Raw genomic sequence first — 18,617 nt, 5'->3', positions numbered from 1 at the left:
TGGTATAAATATATTAATACAATTACATTACTAGTTTAGATGAAATAAATCTACCCCCATCACCAAATAACCTAAGTAATAATAATAATGTATGGTTTTGGACAATAATTATTCATCCATTAAAGTGTGCCCCAAATTAGACTCAAGACACAAATGAGCAGCAATAATTTACTCCATATTACATTAAAGACAAACTTCTCCCCTTTTCTTTAAACAACAAATGTGCCTTTAGTAGAACTGTTATTCTAATTTCCTTATCTGGAAAGAGTCCTGATTTTTTAACTGATTACTATTTAAAAAAAAATCCATATCTCATTGCCATATGCAAAAGTTTCCACAACATGCCTCATAAATTTAAGTATAAAACCTAAAAATATAAAATTTCAAGAAAACATAGGAAAGGACCTTTGTGACTTTGCATTAGGCAAGGATTTCTTAGGTACGACCCCATAACCAAAGTCCATGACGAAATTTGGTATAAACTTATCAACATCAAAAGCTTCTGCTTTTAGAAAAATACAGTTAAGAATGTGATAAGGGACAAGCCACAGAGTGGGCAAAAATATTTGCAAAGCATCTGACTAAGGCCTTGTCTCCAGAATATGTAAAACTACAATGAAATAGGTTTTAACTACTTAACAAACTATATGCAAATTATAACACCCAGAGTTGATAAGCAGTGATAAAGTGGACATGTTCGTATACCGCTGATAGAAAAAAAAAAAACAGGTATAATATCTCTGGAAGATAATTTGGAGATACATATCAAGAACCTAATAAAAGTCATTCTCAAGAAGGCCACTCTTAGAATTTGTCTCAAGTCCATAATTAGAGATAAGCAAGAAGGTGTAGTACAGCATTACTTATTATAGCAAAAGGATAGAAACAACATAAATATCCAGCTACATGTATATGCTTAATAAGATGCTGAATTTGGTGTAGACTAAGAAACCATTAAAATATATTTCTAATATAAACATATTTATGACATGAAAATGTTCATGATACGGCAAGTGAAAAAAATGAAAAATGAAAGAAGAAATATCTGACTGGTGTGAAGACTTTATTTTGCCAGAGTGAAGGAACATAATGCTAAAAATTTATCTTTTCTAGAAAATGGAAAGACTCTGAAGATTTTTGAATAGGGACATAAGCCCATACAAATTGTGTTGGGGGGGTGAAATCCCCCAAACAGTGGGGTGATGTGGAGATGAATTCACACACATCTTGCATTGCATGAGGTGACTGCAGTGATTCCAGGCATTCAGTGATCTCGGCCTGGGCAGCAGAGATGGCAGAAGAAATGGAAATCCTTAGTTAACTCACAATATTTCTGCAGTTAAGCAGGCCAGGCTTCACTTCCTTTTATAAAGCAGGAAATGAGAGTAAAAGGAGTGAAAAAGTGCTTTGTGTCAATAGGATTTTCCACTGTCACCTTTAAAAGAAACTCTGAGATTGAACAAAATATTTATTGCTTTCTTCCTCACATTCTACCTCTTCACAGCCTACTTCATGCTGTCTCCTATAATGATGGTTATATGTACACGTACAAAACTGTACATTATCTTTAGTTATGAGTTAATATAAACTAAAAATAAATAGGCTATTGCATTCAGCCTGCCCTGTAAACCTAGACAGCATCAACTTTTACAACTGAAGAGCATCTACTTATTATCACTAGAGTCTTCCCCTGACTCTATTGATACTCATAGCCAACACATATTTTTTCTGCTGTGATCATGAATGTAAGTAACGGCAGTAACTTTTTGGAAGAAAGCCAATCATGATGTAAGATAGTAATTTACTAATTCTCTCTAAAGTTACCCCAACAGGAGAAAGGATATTTACTTTCCTAAATCACCATCATCTAAAATGTTTTGAATTGAGAAATGAAGGACATTCCTCCCATAGAAGAAAAAGGGATAAGAATTCAGAGTTTCTGTCTATAGGCTATCTTAACTATTACAAAGGTAATGACATTTCAAAGCATTACAATCACATTTCAATAATTTTTAAAATACTTGTGTAAGACTGGAGAATCTAAGCAGACAGGATGACTAAACGTTCATGTGGTATTCTAACTAGTATCTTGAAATAGAAAAAATATATCAGAGAAAAACAAAGGAAACACAAATAAAGAGTTTAGTTAACAATACTGTGCATGGAACTCTGCATCCCTTCCCAGATAGCTTGGCCTACACGTCTCTTCATCTGTATCCTTTGCAATGTCTTTTACAGTAAATCACTAAAAAAACCCAAAACATAAAACAATATACTAACGCTGGTTTCTTAGTTGTGAAAAAAGTTCCATGGCAATGTAAGATGCTAGTAGCAGGGGAAACTGGCAACTGCCTGAATTATCTTTGCAACTTTTCTGCAAATCCAAAACTATTTCAAAATGAAATGTTTATTCAAAAAATACCTGTGTGGGATATTTCCACAAGTTCCAATGTTCACTATAGACCCATAAAAGAGATTGAAACTTATGTTTGACTCCTAAACATCTCTGGGCAATGCACACAATGTTCACCTACTTCACTAATATGGAACCCCCATTCTCCATAGAGAACTTCCATAGTGTTCATCAGACTTCATCTATAATAATTTCTTAAAATATTTTTTTCCTTCCCATTAAAAAGCCACCCTGAATCCATTCTTGGTATTAGATCTATGGGGTATACTTTCCATGGTAAAACACTGAGACCATCTCAGAAGGGATGAAAGGTCAGCATGGGGTGGATATGTGTGTTTTTCCATCTTTCTGTTACTGCCCTTTTGAGCCCAGGCTTTCAGGAAGGAAGGGTGGAATTTGCAAAGACCTGGCCCTCAAAGCTCAGGAAGGGAGGAAGGTCTAGCTGGCTTCTTGGTTACTCAACTCCTTCATTTACGGGAAGCAGAGCCAATGGTAAGATGAATTCTAGCTCTGTGCTGCTGCGAAAAGGGAGCAGGCCCATTTACAAAGATGTTCTTGTTGCATTTAAATGATCATATTCTTCCACCATAGATGAGCTAGGTACTGGGCAGCATGAAGAGATGAAGTGCATGGAATCACAGAACAATTTCACACTGGTGTTTTCTATTTGAGGGGGATAGAGAAGAAAACTAAATGTACTTTGTAAATGTTTTAATGTTTACTTTGGCCGTTTATGTATACATAGGCCAAAAGAGACTATTATGCTGCAGCTCAGACATTGATTTTTCAAAAGCATTTTATTATACTTGTTAAATGCAAAGAATCAAACTTCACACATAAATATTTGAATATTACCCTGTGGAGTCATTCCATATTTTATAGTAATAAGACTGGCTTCTCATAAATGGTACATTTAATGAATGATTTTAAAGTAACTGCATTGATGGTCTAATTTCTCAAACAAATTCAAGTGGTCAAGCAACTTTGGGGGCCAGGATACTTTCTGTGTACTACCATAAAATGCTGATATCTTAATTTCAAATGCTATTTATTTATACTTGATCATATATCATACTATTGCTAGATTATAGTATTTGATGAGTAATGACAAAGATTTAAGAATAGTTTCATAGGAAAACAATATCATAAAAATCTATGCATTAAATGTATTTTTCCTTCAAGTTAGGAAAAGATCATTATTTGATTTTAACATCTTAGTTCATTTCATAGAACACAGTGTTCCACTGGAGAATAATTTAAGCAATGCTGACTAACACTAATGTAAATCCAATGCAAGTTAAATTGTTTTCACTCTTAATTGCTTACATTTTTCATTTATACATTTTAAATAGATTTTCATTGAATGGTAATATTAGAGTCAATGTTGAAACACTAGAATTGCATCTGCTTCCTTTTCTGGAAAATTACTACCATCCAAGGTAGTAAAAAGTGATTTTAGCTCAGCTACAGAGGTATAAATGTATTTTACTATGCGTTTCCTGTTTACAGTTAGTATTTTAACATATTAATAAATAAACACTACATAAGTACACATGTACACAAAAGTATGTAAGACATAACATCTGGAAGTTATTTAGAATAACTGAAGTTATTTAGAATGTTTGGACAAATTATCTGCAATTCGTAGATATGACACTAGTTAAGAATATAAGTCACATTGAATTGTAAATAGCTACAACTTAATGTTCTCAGAAACAACATGTGATGATTGACCCCTCATGTGCCGTGTTTTCAGAGTTTCTCTAGTGCATTGGAAATGATCAAATGGTCTTGGGTTCAAGTTACAGCTCTGTCTCTTATAGCTGTATGAGCTTGGGATGCCACCATTTCTCTGATGCTTTGTGTTCCCAGCTGTAAAATGGGACTAATGGGATTTTATGGGGACAAATGAGATGCCATAAAATGTGGAGCACATAATAAACCTTCCAAAATATGTTTCCTTCTTTCGTTTCCAAATACAGAAATTGGAGCATTAAACACACACACACACACACACACACACACACACACACACACACACACACACACGGTGACTGTGATGAGATCACAGGCTAAGTTAATAACAGAATAAATAACAGAAGTTGCTGTCAGAATTTTATTTACCAGAACTGGAGAAATGTCACTTACTAGTTATATTGCAGAAACCTGAAAGCCCCACTTATTCCGTATCCAAGCACAAACTCCCAGGGTCTTCATTAGAACCCCTGCAACTCAGTTTGTATTCCCATTCTTTTCTGACTCCAGCAGATGTAAATACAAGGCCTTTTGCCTGGTGCCTTGCAAATGCTTACATTAGAGGTCACTGAGCAATGTTTGTCCTACATTAGACCCATGAGGGAAAGGTAGCAAACATCTGGCTCTCTGAGTTTGCTGCAGGCAACTGCTCACTTCAAAGCCAATGGGAAAGGACATTGAGGACAGGAACTCATGACTATTCTGGAACCAAGATCCATCAATTGAATAAAACGAATTATTAACTCAGGACCCTCCACCACTTTGAGAAAAGAGTTAAGTCCAAATACAAGTGGGTTGTAACAAACAGACATAACCTTCTGCAAGAAGGCACAGTGTTAAGCTCTTGTACTTTATTTGGTATAAAACGTTCTGTGAAACACACGTAGCCCTCCTATGGTCCTGCTCTCCTCTTTCTCATCTAATTCCCAATTATCTGTCCTTCTTCCTGACAGACTTTCAATCAATCACCATGCAATGGTGATGTTTCCTCTTCCTGCTTCACTGCCAATTCTCTTCTTTTTTTTTGAGATGGAATCGCACTCTGTGGCCCAGGCTGGAGTGCAGTGGCACAATCTCGACTCACTGCAACCTCTGCCTCCCCAGTTCAAGCGATTCTCCTGCCTCAGCCACCTGAGTAGCCAGGACTACAGGCACACACTACCACGCCCAGCTAATTTTTTTGTATTCTTAGTAGAGATGGGGTTTTACCACGTTGGTCAGGTTGGTCTCGAACTTCTGACCTCAAATAAGCCACCTGCCTCAGCCTCCTAAAGTGCTGGGATTATAGAAGTGAGCCACTGTACCCAACCCCAACTCTCTTCTTGATCCCTGAAATCTGATTTCTGTTCTTGCCACACTATTGGCACCTTTATTTGAAAAATGAGCAGGGCTAATTCGATGGCTAACCAATGGCCTTTTTTGCAATGATTTCTCTTGAAGTCTCCTGGGCAAATGACAGTATTTACCAGGTTCTCCTGGAAAGGGTCTCCTCCCCAGAATCCTATGATGTTGCCCTGTCTTCATTGGCCTCCTGTACTTTATCTTCTATTCTGTTCCTCATGAAATGCCAAAGCATAGTAAGACAATTCATCTGTGACAATAAGGATCTGAATTCTGATTGCTCTGACACGGTTTCTTTGTAGAGTAATCAGACTTTATTATGCAAGAGAAAATAACTTTCCCTTACTGTATGAGACTGTTTTAAAAGTTGAAATAGTACTTCAAGCAGAAAAACATTGTATGGCATACCACTGTTGGTATTATTTAACACATTGTATGCTCACATCATCATTAAATACTGCATAAGCAAAGGTCTAAAAGCCAAGGGCAGAGCAAATCAACAAGCAAGTATTTGCATGTAGCTGGAAGGCATGTGAAAGAATATTCATTTATGACTTTGTCAGCCAAAATTTTCACGGCACCTCTGAGAGTAATTGTATCTAGTGGCTGCCATTCTTTTGTAGATCTGACCTCCTGATGCTAAACTCTTTATGATATTCTTCACTCATGTGCTCTAGTATCTAACAGTGTTTGCTGAGTGACCACACAACAAGCTGAACCCCAGTTATTTTTCTTGAGATAGTTTCCCTTCCCTGAAAACTCAGTAAGCATAACTGATTTACAGCCTTCCCTTGTTTTCTGCCCCCAAGCATAGTTTCCTCTGCTTAAGGAGCTCATAGTCCAGAGAAAATAATCTAGACCCCCCAGCATGGCTCCACCCACTGCAATGGGCTCAGGCCACCTTTCCACCTTCATCACCGGCACTCTGCTCTTTTCATCTTCAAGTTCCCTTTTGTCTGTGAGACCCCTGCTGTGTGGCACACCTTGGCCCAACTTGTTTATCTGGACAAAAGGCTTATTTTAAATGTCACTGCTCCTTGGTTGCTTCTTGTAACACACACTTGTGTACCTTCCTAGCCTCATTAACTGCTCCTTTATCTGAGTTCCTAGAGCACTGGATACTACCTCTATTATAGCTTTTACATTGCTACATTATTTGTGTAGATGACTGTCTTCCTTCTGGGACTGAGAGTTCCTGGAGTTCAGGGCTCTGTCTTCCTCATTTTTGTAACGTCGGCAACTTGCACCGATCCTAGTCTCTATTGGGCACGCATTGTTTGTTTAATTGAATGGAAATCGCTCCAAATAATGTTTAAAACTACAGTTATTTTTTTGTTTCTCCTCTCAAGCAATATTGCTTCTTCTTATATCATTTTGCTTATAATCATCCTTTCTTATAGTCTCACTGCCTCCATTTTAGTTTAGACACTTTTAGCCTCAAATCTGTATCAATGCCATGCTCCTCAATGCCTTAGGTCTCTCCATTACTGGCTTCATGACCGTTGTCCCCTTGGGGCTAACATCAAGTTGCCACTTTGATGCTGGTATGCATACAGCCTCATCCCACTGGCATTAAGGTCTTTCACAGTCTGATCCCTTCCTACCTTTGCTGCCTGATCTCTTTTTTAACTTCCCCCAGACTGTGGGAAATATTTGTTTTTCATGAAAAACTAGAGCATACTTCTCAAGGGGTTATGTGATTCTGAGTCTATGGGGGCTCTGCACATGTCAATGTCTTTGAGCTATTTAAAAACTGTGTAAATGGTAGATAACTGATAGCAATGCAAAATAATTCTTGTCTATAGACATGAAAAACTGTCCACTGAAGGTTCAACGGACTTCCCTCCTCGACATGAGAGAAGCCAGTTTCACCTATGATTGCAATTATTTCAATGCTGATTTATAAATGTGTCTCATTTTTTGAATTTCTTAACTGGCTACAATATCTCTCACTAATAATGAGTTAAATAAAATGTTTAACACAGGTTCATTTTGTATCTGTCTGTGGGTCATATTTTTGCCTGTTTTTGAAGATTATCCTTTAACAATGCATGACTTCTGCATCAGCCACATTGATCCATTTCTAAGTTCCTCAAAGATAACTGATAGTGTCTTTTTTCTGTTAAGGACCATTGCATAAAATGTTCTTTTCTTCTGAAATTTCCTATCTTGCTCACCATCAACACTCAGCAAATCCCATTAATCCTACTGTTTTAGGCACCTGATAAACCGTGCTCTCATCTAGAAGGCATTTTCTAGCTAGGCACCTGGCCCTAAAGCGCATGTCTTCTGTCCCTGAAGTCTCACCATGTTTACTGTCCACATCATTCATGCAGCACTTCTTACACATGCAGGCCCCTGTCACAGCTGGTTGTGCACTGTCTTATCCTCTTCCGGATCTGAAGCTCCTGGCATGTGAAATACATTCCTGGGGACCACATTCTTACATCTCTTTGTCTCATATAAAATGTTGTGTATGTGTACATACACACACACACACACACACAATAAGTGTTCGCTAAATTACTTTATTAACAGAACAATTTTTTGATTCAGTTTACTTGCTAAGCCCTGACAGTTAATATAGCAATTTAAAATAACCAGTGGCAGCATATACATCTTCAAATGCTGTTGGAAATCTCTTTTGCCTTTATTGGTTCTTGTTCCTGGTATGACTTTATCACTAGATTGGACTGGAAGTCATAGCCCATACTGCTCTGAACCTCTGCTGTCTGCTCCATGAAGGCATCCCTGGCTCTCCAGGGCAGGGAGAAGTTTGCTCTCCTGGGGCTCACAGCAGCTTTAGCTTACTTACTAGCCTGGGGTTATCATTTATCTGATGGTAGTTTTATTTTTCTCTCCCACAAGACTCCAGCGGTGGGGCCTCTAGGGCAGGTACTATGCTTCCTTCCTGTTTGTTTCCTCCGGCTGGCAGGATGCTTGGCACGTGGTTGCCGGGAGGTAGGTGCTGTATAAGAATAGAAAAAACTCACGTTCCTGAAATTTGTGAAAAGTGAAATTCTGGAAATAAGGGTACAAATTCCTAGTTCTCATGTGTAAAGCATTCACCAGTATATTTCTCCTACTAACACTGAGCTTTAAAAATTCTGTTTAAACATCTTGTCTTTATAAAATCTTTTTTTCCAGGTTCGTTCTTTTTTTTTTTTTGAGACAGAGTCCCGCTCTGTCACCCAGGCTGGAGTGCAATGATGCGATCTCGGCTCACTGCAACCTATGCTTCCCAGGTTCAAGCAATTCTGCTTCAGCCTCCCGAGTAGCTGGGATTACAGATGCGTGCCACCAAGCCTGGCTAATTATATGTAAATATTCATACATATATTTAAGTTGAAACTGGAAATTTGGCAAATTTGAGGAGAAACCCACAGTGGGAAAGAAAGAGGTACAGAACTGTGAATAGTTCTAGTTTGGGCATTTTGGCAAAACATCTAGTAGATAAATGTAGCTGTTACCCATTCTTCTCTTCTTCCTTAGCTATAAGATATCTCAGTTTAGATGGACACATGGTCACCCAAAGTACAGTTTCTCCACTTTTTTTTTTTTTTTTTTTTTTTGAGAGGGAGTCTTACTCTCTTGCCAGGCTGGAGAGCAGTGGCATAATCTCAGCTCACTGCAACCTCTGCCTCCCAGGTTCAAGCGATTATCCTGCTTCAGCCTCCTGAGTAGCTGGGACTACAGGTGTGTACCACCATGCCCAGCTAATTTTTGTATTTTTAGTAGAGATGGGGATTCACCACGTTGGCCAGGATGGTCTCGATCTCTTGACCTTGTGATCCGCCCACCTCAGCCTCCCAAAGTGTTGGGATTACAGGCGTGAGCCACTGCGCCTGGCCAAATTTCTCCACCTTTCTTATAGCTAGATGCGGCCATGTGATTGACATCTGGCTAACTGGATATAAGTAGAAATGGTGTATGCCATGTTGGAAAGTTTTGGTTTTTGTTTTTCTGTAATTCTTTTTCCATTTCTTTTTCTGGCTGCCTGGAATACAGATACAATGGCCAAGCCATCCTGGACCTTGAGAATGTAAGCCATATGTAAGAAAGAAAAAAATAATCTTGCTCAAGAAGATTTCACTATATTTTTCTTTTTTAGCCAAAGCTAATCATAACTGATTTAAAGATTTTAGATACTTTACCTGTTGAAAGCTTCCCACTCTCATCAACCTAGATTTTAGAAACAAAGATTATGGAGTAAAAAGCACAGCCTATATAGTCAGAAAAGATAAATTACAGTCTTGGCTCCTTCAGGTTTTAGTCATATAATATTGGCAAACTTCTGAGACTCATGATTATTCATTATTATCTCTATACTAAATATATTAAATGTTATATATTATCTTGATATATTTAATATTAACATGATATATTACATATATTATGTTTAATGATAATATAATTTAATATATTTAATATTGATATACTATATATAATATAGAGATGATGATAATAATGTTATCTTTTTGGAGTTGCAGGAAGGGTTGTGATGTCAGGTGAGATAATATGAGAACAGGCTGGGTAAACTATAAAGGATTACATGATTTTTTTTCCTTGCTTCTATTTCCAGCAAGAAGAAAATGAATCATGGGCTGGTTAGGTAGAGGAGTAAAGAGGGCCATTCAGGGTTAGGCAGTGAAACAGCTCTATATACTCTGTTGTTCATGCCAGTGACATTTAGAAGAAAGAACTTGATACAAATATCATTTAAACAGGAACCAACTGTATGTTCTTCAAAGGATGCACTTAGCATAGTGCCTATCATATGATAAGTATTAAATAAACGCTATCTCTACTATTACAACTACCCCTATAATTATAGTAATGGAGTCTAAACCAGTGAAAGTGGCATCTCCAGCATGTGCTTTTCCCATAGACAGACCTCTGTGAGAACCCAGATTAAAATCCTCCTGTTTAAAGGTTTAATGCCAAAGGACTAAGAGACCTTGCTATACTCATGGCCTTACCAATGGAACTAAAATTCTTGGAGTTTGTTGGTTGAAACAGCAGATGAGCACTGTTTTAGTGCTGCTGAGATTGGTAATTGATAAATAACAAAAATGTATTTATTACAGTTCTGGAGGCTGGGAAGTCCAAGATCAAGTCACCAGCAGGTGCACGTCTGGTGAATGTTTGGTCTCTGCTTCCAAGATGACTTCTTGAACACTGTGATCTCACATGGAGAAAGGACAAAAAGAGAGGCACTCCCTCTGTCAGGACCTATTATAAGAGCACCTAACCCCATTCACAAGGAGGACCCCTCATGGCAAAATCACCATTTAAAGGCCCTACCTTTTGATACTATCACATTAGCAGCAGCTGAATTTTGGAGGGGACACATTTGAACCATAATAAGCACTTTCAAAAGCTATTATGCTTTGGAACTTTTTTTCCCTATTGAATCTACAGGTGAACCAACTTTAGTAAAGCTTCTCTATAGCCTTGTATTAGTCTGTTCTCATGCTGCTAATAAAGACATACTTGAGCCTGGGTAATTTACAAAGGAAAGAAATTTAATGGACTCACAGTTCTGCATGGCTGGGAGGCCTCACAATCATGGTGGAAGGTGAATGAGGAGCAAAGTCATGTCACACAATGGCAGCAGGCAAGAGACAGCATGTGCAAGGGAACTCTTTACAAAACCACAGATCTCATGAGACTCATTCACTATCATGAGAATAGCATGGGAAAGACCTGCTCCCCATGATTCAATTACCTCCCTCTGGGTCCTTCCCATGACAGGTGGAAATTATGGGAGCTACAATTCAAGGAGAGATTTGGGTAGGGACACAGCCAAACCCTATCAGGCCTGAAAGTCTTGCTATCACTTTAAAACGAGATTAGATTTTGGGGCTTGTCCTCTCTCACAGTTCATTTGTGAGTTTATGATGTAATCGTCAGAAGACAAGCCTATGTGTCCCATTTGAAAGTTCTTAGTGACCGTCTTACTATTGGTTCACACTTAAAGCGTCTTTAATACATAGAGCTATGTTACAGGGCAGGGCTTCTCAAGCATTAATGTGCATGTGAGTCACCTGGGAGTCTTGTTAGGTGGCAGATGCAGCAGCTCTGGTGCCAGGCTGAGATTCTGCATTTCTCACAAGCTCCCAGGTGATGCTGATGACACAGATCCATGGACAATACTTGGAGATGCAAAGTTAAAAGTAATATAGCTAAGTAAGTGACAAAGGTTGGATTTAAACGCAGGTTTGTCTAATTCCAAAGGCTATGTCTTTTCCACAATACGAGATTCAGAAATAGAAAGCTGAGTAATAAATGAGAAATTGTGTTTAAGCCTAATTATTAGTTATTTGGGATTACTATTATCTGTAATGTTAAAATTTAGAATCCTTTTTTCAGAGAATAAAGAGAGGTACATTAAGCTGGAGAAAAATGTTTTTGAAGAAAGGACAGTGATAATTTAATAGGATAAAAATGAAGAATATAAACGGTAGAAAGATTACAAAAGACAGGTGATAAGTATTTACATTTTTTTTTCTGAGATAGGATTTCACTGTGACCAAGGTTTGAGTGCAGTGACCTGATCTTGGCTCAACTCAACCTCCACCTCCTCAAGTGACCCTCCCACCTCAGCCTCCTAAGTAGCTGGGACCACAGGCATGTGCCACTATGCCTCGCTAATTTTTTGTAATTTTGGTAAAGGCAAGATTTCACCATGTTTTCCAGTTTGGTCTCAAACTCCTGAGCTCAGAAGATCCACCTCGGCCTCCCAAAGTGCCGGGATTACAGGCATGGGCCACTGCACCCAGCACTATTTACATTCTTAAAAAGCCACAACTTGCCACATTTCCAAAATGGTAACCACAAACGTCACATACCATATTCACCAAGGGTCTCTGACCACCCTAGCACCTGCCAGGTGACAATAACAACGGACAATGTGACTAGGGAAGAGAGCATCATGGCACAAAGAGATGAGGCCCATCTTCCATTTTTCACCAGCATTCTGGAAAATGGCCAGGTCTACTGGCAATAGAGCAAGCCCAGAGCCATGCCAGCCTTGCAGGGCTGGCTGTGAGCACAAACCTGTGAGGTCTCCTTCACAGAACAGCTCATTAAATAGAAAATGAAGGATTTTGTCTGTACAATCGTGATGTTTCTGGATCAGACAAGTTTAAATTTGTACAGCCAGAGAGGTTTCCTCTGGATTTCGTATTAAAGGCAATTTCAAAGCCCTACAGAAAGTGTACACCCTGTGTGTTTTTCGTTAGACCATAAAAAACACCATACTAGCACAGGCCAGGGAGTATCCAGCAGTATTTTGTATCTGACATTGGCACCATCTGAGGTTTTTGAAGAACATAATGTCCTTTTTGTCATTAACTGCAAAAGTTTAGGAAACCTCACAAACACACCTCCAGCCTCCTCTGATGTCCTGTTTTCCATCATTTCTAAACATGCCTAGAGCCTTCCTGATTCTGTATGTTTATTACCTACTGTTTAGACTTGAATGTTCTTTTACTAGTCCTAACCTATTTTCAAAGGACTTTGTATTTATTCTGTCTTAACTCATTTTGTTCATGTATTATTTTCTGTATTAGAATCTAAGATCCTATACTATTTTATACTTATTTTTGAGGTAGTATCTTTCTCACAAGACTGTGAATTCTAGAAAGCCTAGAACTTAACTTAGACTTTGTATCACTGGTACCTAGCACAGCATCAAGCAAACAGTAGGCCTTCAAAAAAATGTTGGATGAAAACAAGAATAAGCTCTAGTGCAGAGATCTGATTATCACACAGTGTCATTTATTAGAAGAATCTCAAGTTTTTAAAGGAATGGAATTTCCTTTAAACTATCTTTTCTTGGTTTATTTAATTCTGTTATGTAAAGATTTAGGAAATAGCCAAAAGAAGACCTACTCATTATCCCAATACTTTCCAGTTCTTTTTAATTCTAATCATAGATATTTACTGAACATCTATAAGCCATAACCAGGAATACTGCAGGGTACAGTTCTTAAGTTCACATACCCATATTCTCTTTGAGGATATTCAACCATACAACAATAGTGAGCATGTCTTGTGTGAATTCTGAAAGAAAAGCTAGTATATAACATATATATCACATACCTGATCAAATTGGGGGTCTTCTCCACGTTGCAGAGATTTTGTCAATGGCTTTTCCTAGCAAGAAAAAGAATATATGCAAGAATAGTTATTAGAGTCTCTTAAATAGTATAAAAGAAATGTCATTATTATTCCATTTTTTTCTCACTCATTTCTCTCATTATGGAATGAGGAGCTGCCAATGTTTAAACGAGTGAGGAATTCTCCCTTAGGTATTTTAACCATAGTAGATATGTTTGATCATTACTGCCATGACTCTTGCTATTCACCTAAACACATACCTCATTGACCAAAACATTAAGAATCTGATACTTAGGGAAACACAAATGAAAACCACAATGAGATATCACCTCATACCTGTCATAAAGACTTTTATCAAAAAGACAACAGATAATAAGTGTTGGTGAACATGTAGAGAAAAAAGAACTCTTGTATACTGTAAATTAGTAGAGCCACTGTGGAAAAAAGTATGGAGGTTTTTCAAAAAATTAAAGATAGAACTACCATATGATCCAGTAAGTCACCTTCTGAGTATGTATTCAAAGAAAATGAAACCCGTATCTTGAAGAGACATCTGCATGCTTGAAGAGATATTGAGCATTATTCACAATAGCCAAAATACAGTCAGTCTGAGAGTCCGTCAGTGGATGAATGGATAAAGAAATGTGCTATACATATACAATGGAAGATTATTTAGCCTTAAAAAAGGAAATCTGGTTATTTCTGACAACATGGACAAACCTGGAGGATATCATGCCGGGTGTTATAAGCCAGGCACAGAAAGACAAATACTATACAATCTCACATAACCCTGAAATTTAAAAAGAGTCAAATTCACAGAAGCAGAGACTAGAATGGTAGTTACTACGGGCTGGTGAGAGACGGATGAGAGGAAATGGAAGATGTTGATCAAAGACTACAGTTTCATTTAGATAGGAAGAGTAAGTTCTGGAAAGCTACCGTATAGCATGGTGACCACAGTTAATAATGTATTGTGCTATGGCCTGAATATATCCCCCCAAAATTCATATGCTGAAACCTAACCTTCAAGGTGATGGTGTTAAGAGGTGGGGCTGGCCAGGCGCTGTGGCTCACATCTGTAATTCCAGCACTTTGGGAGGCCGAGGTGGGAGGATCATGAGGTCAAGAGATCGAGACATCCTGGCCAACATGATGAAACCCTTTCTCTACTAAAAATACAAAAATTAGCTGGGCGTGGTGGCACAAGCCTGTAATCCAAGCTCCTTGGGAGGCTGAGGCAGGAGAATCACTTGAACCTGGGAGGAGAACATTGCAGTGAGCTGAGATCATGCCACTGCACTTCAGCCTGGTGACAGAGCGAGACTCCATCTCAAAAAAAATAATAATAATAAAATAAAATAAAATAAAATGTTGAAAGTAATACACCATTCCAAGTCCCTAACTTTTGAAGGAAAGAAACGTTTATTTATTAGACTGGTATTGAGGGACAACATATCAATCAGACATTTACTAGGAGTAACTGGTGAATTTGGGGCATGTGATTTGTCTTGCACCACATGTAGCTCTCTTAAAAAATAATATTTGTAGGAACAAGAGTCTACTACAGAAACAATTCTCCCTAATCATGACATCTTTGTTCACGTTAGGAAGATTTAACTGATCTTCAGGCAGGGCATTTCATGTTACTCATCCTTATTTGTGTTTGTGTGTGTGTGTGTGTGTGTGTGTGTGTGTGTGTGTATTTCTTTGCAATGGAAGTTCCCTCTGATCCAAAATTTGGTTAGGATTAGAAACAATGTAAAAATTATATATCAAAAAATATTACCTTTTCCTCTGGCCAATGCAGGTTCCCTAGCAATATTCCATTTATATTTAGCTGCTCACATAGACTCTCTCACTGTGGGTCTAACCATTTTTCCAGTCCTCTCTACTCACAAAGATGATCTATACCTAAGGCAGATGCAAACCCCGACCCCTGCCCCATACTGTCTTTGTTCTTGAAGAAATGCACATGGTGGTCTCATCCTGCAAGACTGAGATTTCACCAAGAGCCTTACAAATCAACTACTCTGTCTCCATTGCTAATTATACAGGTTCAAAATATATATTCATCTAAAATACAGATAATACTGTGTTCTTATGAGTAACATTTTCTTTTGAAAGTATACTATGTAGATATAATGAACAGATACTATATGTCTATTCATCATTCAACAGCAACTGAGGGTTCACAATGTGTCAAATGCTACATGCCGGGGTGGAATACTGAAGAACACACGATCCTGATACCCACTACTAGAGAGAAGAGTCGAGTCTGAGAGGGGAAATGTGGTTAATTTCTTCTTATGAGTCTTGTCTCTACTTATTCATTATTCAAACCTCAGGTGAACTATCACTTCCTCAGGGAGGCCCTTCTCTGAACCATCCCCTAACACCTGTGTGCTCCTCCCTGGTACATGCCTGCAAAGATTCAGTATTTGTCCTTTCATAGACCTTACTGTTGAGTAAAATCACATCACAGCCATCATCTTGTGCAATTACACACTCATGAGTGAGGTAAAAAGCACCATCCTTGCTAGGTGGCAATCCCCAGAAATGCAGTGACTGTGTTTCTCTCAACACTTAAAGTCATGGGACAGAGCACAGCTTGCCTGACATGTAGAATTCCACCCAATGTGTAGCATGGGACACACTGTGAACCCTCAGACACTGTGGAGTGATGAATACATACAGTATTTATTCATTATATCTAAATCGTATACTTTGAACAGAAAATGTTTGTTTACCCATAAGAACACAGTATGCTCTGTGTTTTATATGAATACACATTTTGAACCTGTATATTTAGCAACGGAGACAGAGTAGTTGATTTCTAAGGCTCTTGGTGAAACCTTGGTCTTGTAGGGTGAGACCACCACATGCATTTTGCTTGGTGCTGGCTAGGCATTTGCCAAGTTCATAAAAGTTCTAGGGCAGTGGTATCCAGTTACTTGAAATATGAAAATCCCTTTATTTTCTGTATATATGTCTTGTTTTAAGTTTTAAAGTTTTAAAAATACTTTTTATTGTGGTAAAATATAGATAGCAGGATACTTAACACTTTAAAGTGTACAAATCAGTGGCATTAAGTACATTCAAATGTTGTTCAAATATCATCATTACCTATTTAATGAAGACCGTTTTTAATTCCAGAAATGTTCAAAAAGTTCTCAACCAGAAAACACACACTCACACTCCAAACATACAAGATAGTAATTTTACTTTAGTATCTACTGTTTAAAACTATACATAATGACAGAGAGCTAATACTGCAGCTCCAATGATACTTTTAAATAGCTCTGGACTGGGGATGGTGGCTCAGGCCTGTAATCTTGGCACTTTGGGAGGCCGAGGCGGGTGGATCACCTGATGTTGGCAGTTTGAGACCAGCTTGGCCAACATAGTGAAACCCTGTCTCTATTAAAAGTATAAAAATTAGCTGGGTGTGGTGGCAGATGCCTATAATCCCATCTCCTTGGGAAGCTGAGGTGGGAGAATCACTTGAACCTGGGAGGTGGAGGTTGCAGTGAGCCGAGGTCACACCACTGCATTCCAGCCTGGGTAACAGAGTGAGACTTCATCTCAAAAAAAAAAAAAAAAGAAAAAAAAAAGGCTCTGTACCATAGTAGCAACAATCAATACTGCTTCTATATATACTAGAAACATGGGAATACATCCATATGGGAGACCTTAAAACCCAGCCAAGAGATAACTCAGCACACCTGTGGGTCTGTAGGCCCTTACAACAACTCAGGAGTTCACATCGTGGGAGCGTGGAAGGCAGTCCTCTTTCACTACTACCTAAAAGAGGGCCCTGTCGCAGTGGAGAAAGAAAGGTGACTGTGTCCACCCACATCCCAAAGCTCCTCATACCTCAAAGTTATTTTTGACCCACTACAAATTGAATAGGAAGATGATAAACATGATATTTTATACTTACACATTTTTGCATACATATGAAGGAAACAATATATTGCCAGGCTCACTTTCTCTAGTAGGCAAAGTTGATATAAGTTGTCGCTATACATAAAAGTGAAGTCCATTAGCTAAGAACCCGGGGTCAATGCCTCAATAAAATAGCATACTAAGTTTTCCTTAACTATTTTTATGCAACTATATTGTTTTTTTTTTTTTTTTGAGATGGAGTCTTGCTCTGTCACCCAGGCTGGAGGGCTGTGGAGTGATCTTGGCTCACTGCAACCTCTGCCTCCTGGGTTCAAGTGATTCTCCTGCCTCAGCCTCAGCCACCGGAGTAGTTGGGATTACGGGCATGTGCCACCACGCCTGGCTAATTTTTTTATTTTTAGTAGAGATGGGGTTTTGCCATGTTGACCTGGCTGGTCTGGAACCCTTGACCTCAGGTGATCTGCCCACCTTGGCCTCCCAAAGTGCTAGGATTACAAGCGTGAGCCACTGCTCCTGGCCACAAATATATTGTCTTAATCATATTCTTTTAAATGTCACTTTCCAGATGAAGCCCCTCCTCAGTTGTCCCTGGCAGAGTCACCTGTTACTTGTCACGCAGTACTTTATTTGAACCTATTCCTGTCAGCATTCCCACCATGTTGTAACTTGTCTGTCTCCTTCATACCCCAACACAGTTGGAACTTATCAAGGTGTGTTAAATGCCTGACTATATCTCTATGCATTTGGAAAGATAGCTTTGGGCACAGAGAATCAGGTTCACATTTTAACATAACCAAGATTTTCTTTGCATCAACATAGATTTTATCAGTGAAATGAGGCTTAAGAGTACACTTAGGGGAGAGAATACCACAGTGGCTAAAAAATAAAGAGAACAAAAGATGAAAGAAAGGAAGGAAGAGAGGGAAAGAATGTAAGAAAGAGGGAGGAAGGAAAGGATGAGGGAAGGGCCGGGCGCGGTGGCTCAAGCCTGTAATCCCAGCACTTTGGGAGGCCGAGGCAGGTGGATCACGAGGTCAAGAGATCGAGACCATCCTGGTCAACATGGTGAAACCCTGTC

The 18,617-nt window shown here is 38.6% G+C and overlaps 1 protein-coding gene across 10 annotated transcripts in view; it reads right to left on the bottom strand.

The window, feature by feature from the left end:
- Nucleotides 1-18,617, bottom strand: part of FRY (FRY microtubule binding protein) — a 477,475-nt gene that overhangs the window by 187,183 nt on the left and 271,675 nt on the right. For all 10 annotated transcript variants that reach the window (XM_017538031.2, XM_017538028.2, XM_037741802.1 and 7 more), the window contains one exon: nt 13,616-13,669. In XM_017538031.2, the coding sequence (XP_017393520.1) occupies nt 13,616-13,669 (54 nt within the window). The remainder of the gene's footprint in view (nt 1-13,615; nt 13,670-18,617) is intronic.

Source organism: Cebus imitator, unplaced genomic scaffold, assembly GCF_001604975.1.
Source record: "Cebus imitator isolate Cc_AM_T3 unplaced genomic scaffold, Cebus_imitator-1.0 Scaffold108, whole genome shotgun sequence".
Classification (NCBI taxonomy): Eukaryota; Metazoa; Chordata; class Mammalia; order Primates; family Cebidae; genus Cebus; species Cebus imitator.
Note: the sequence above shows the minus strand (reverse complement) of the source record. Positions and strands in the feature narration are given on the sequence as shown.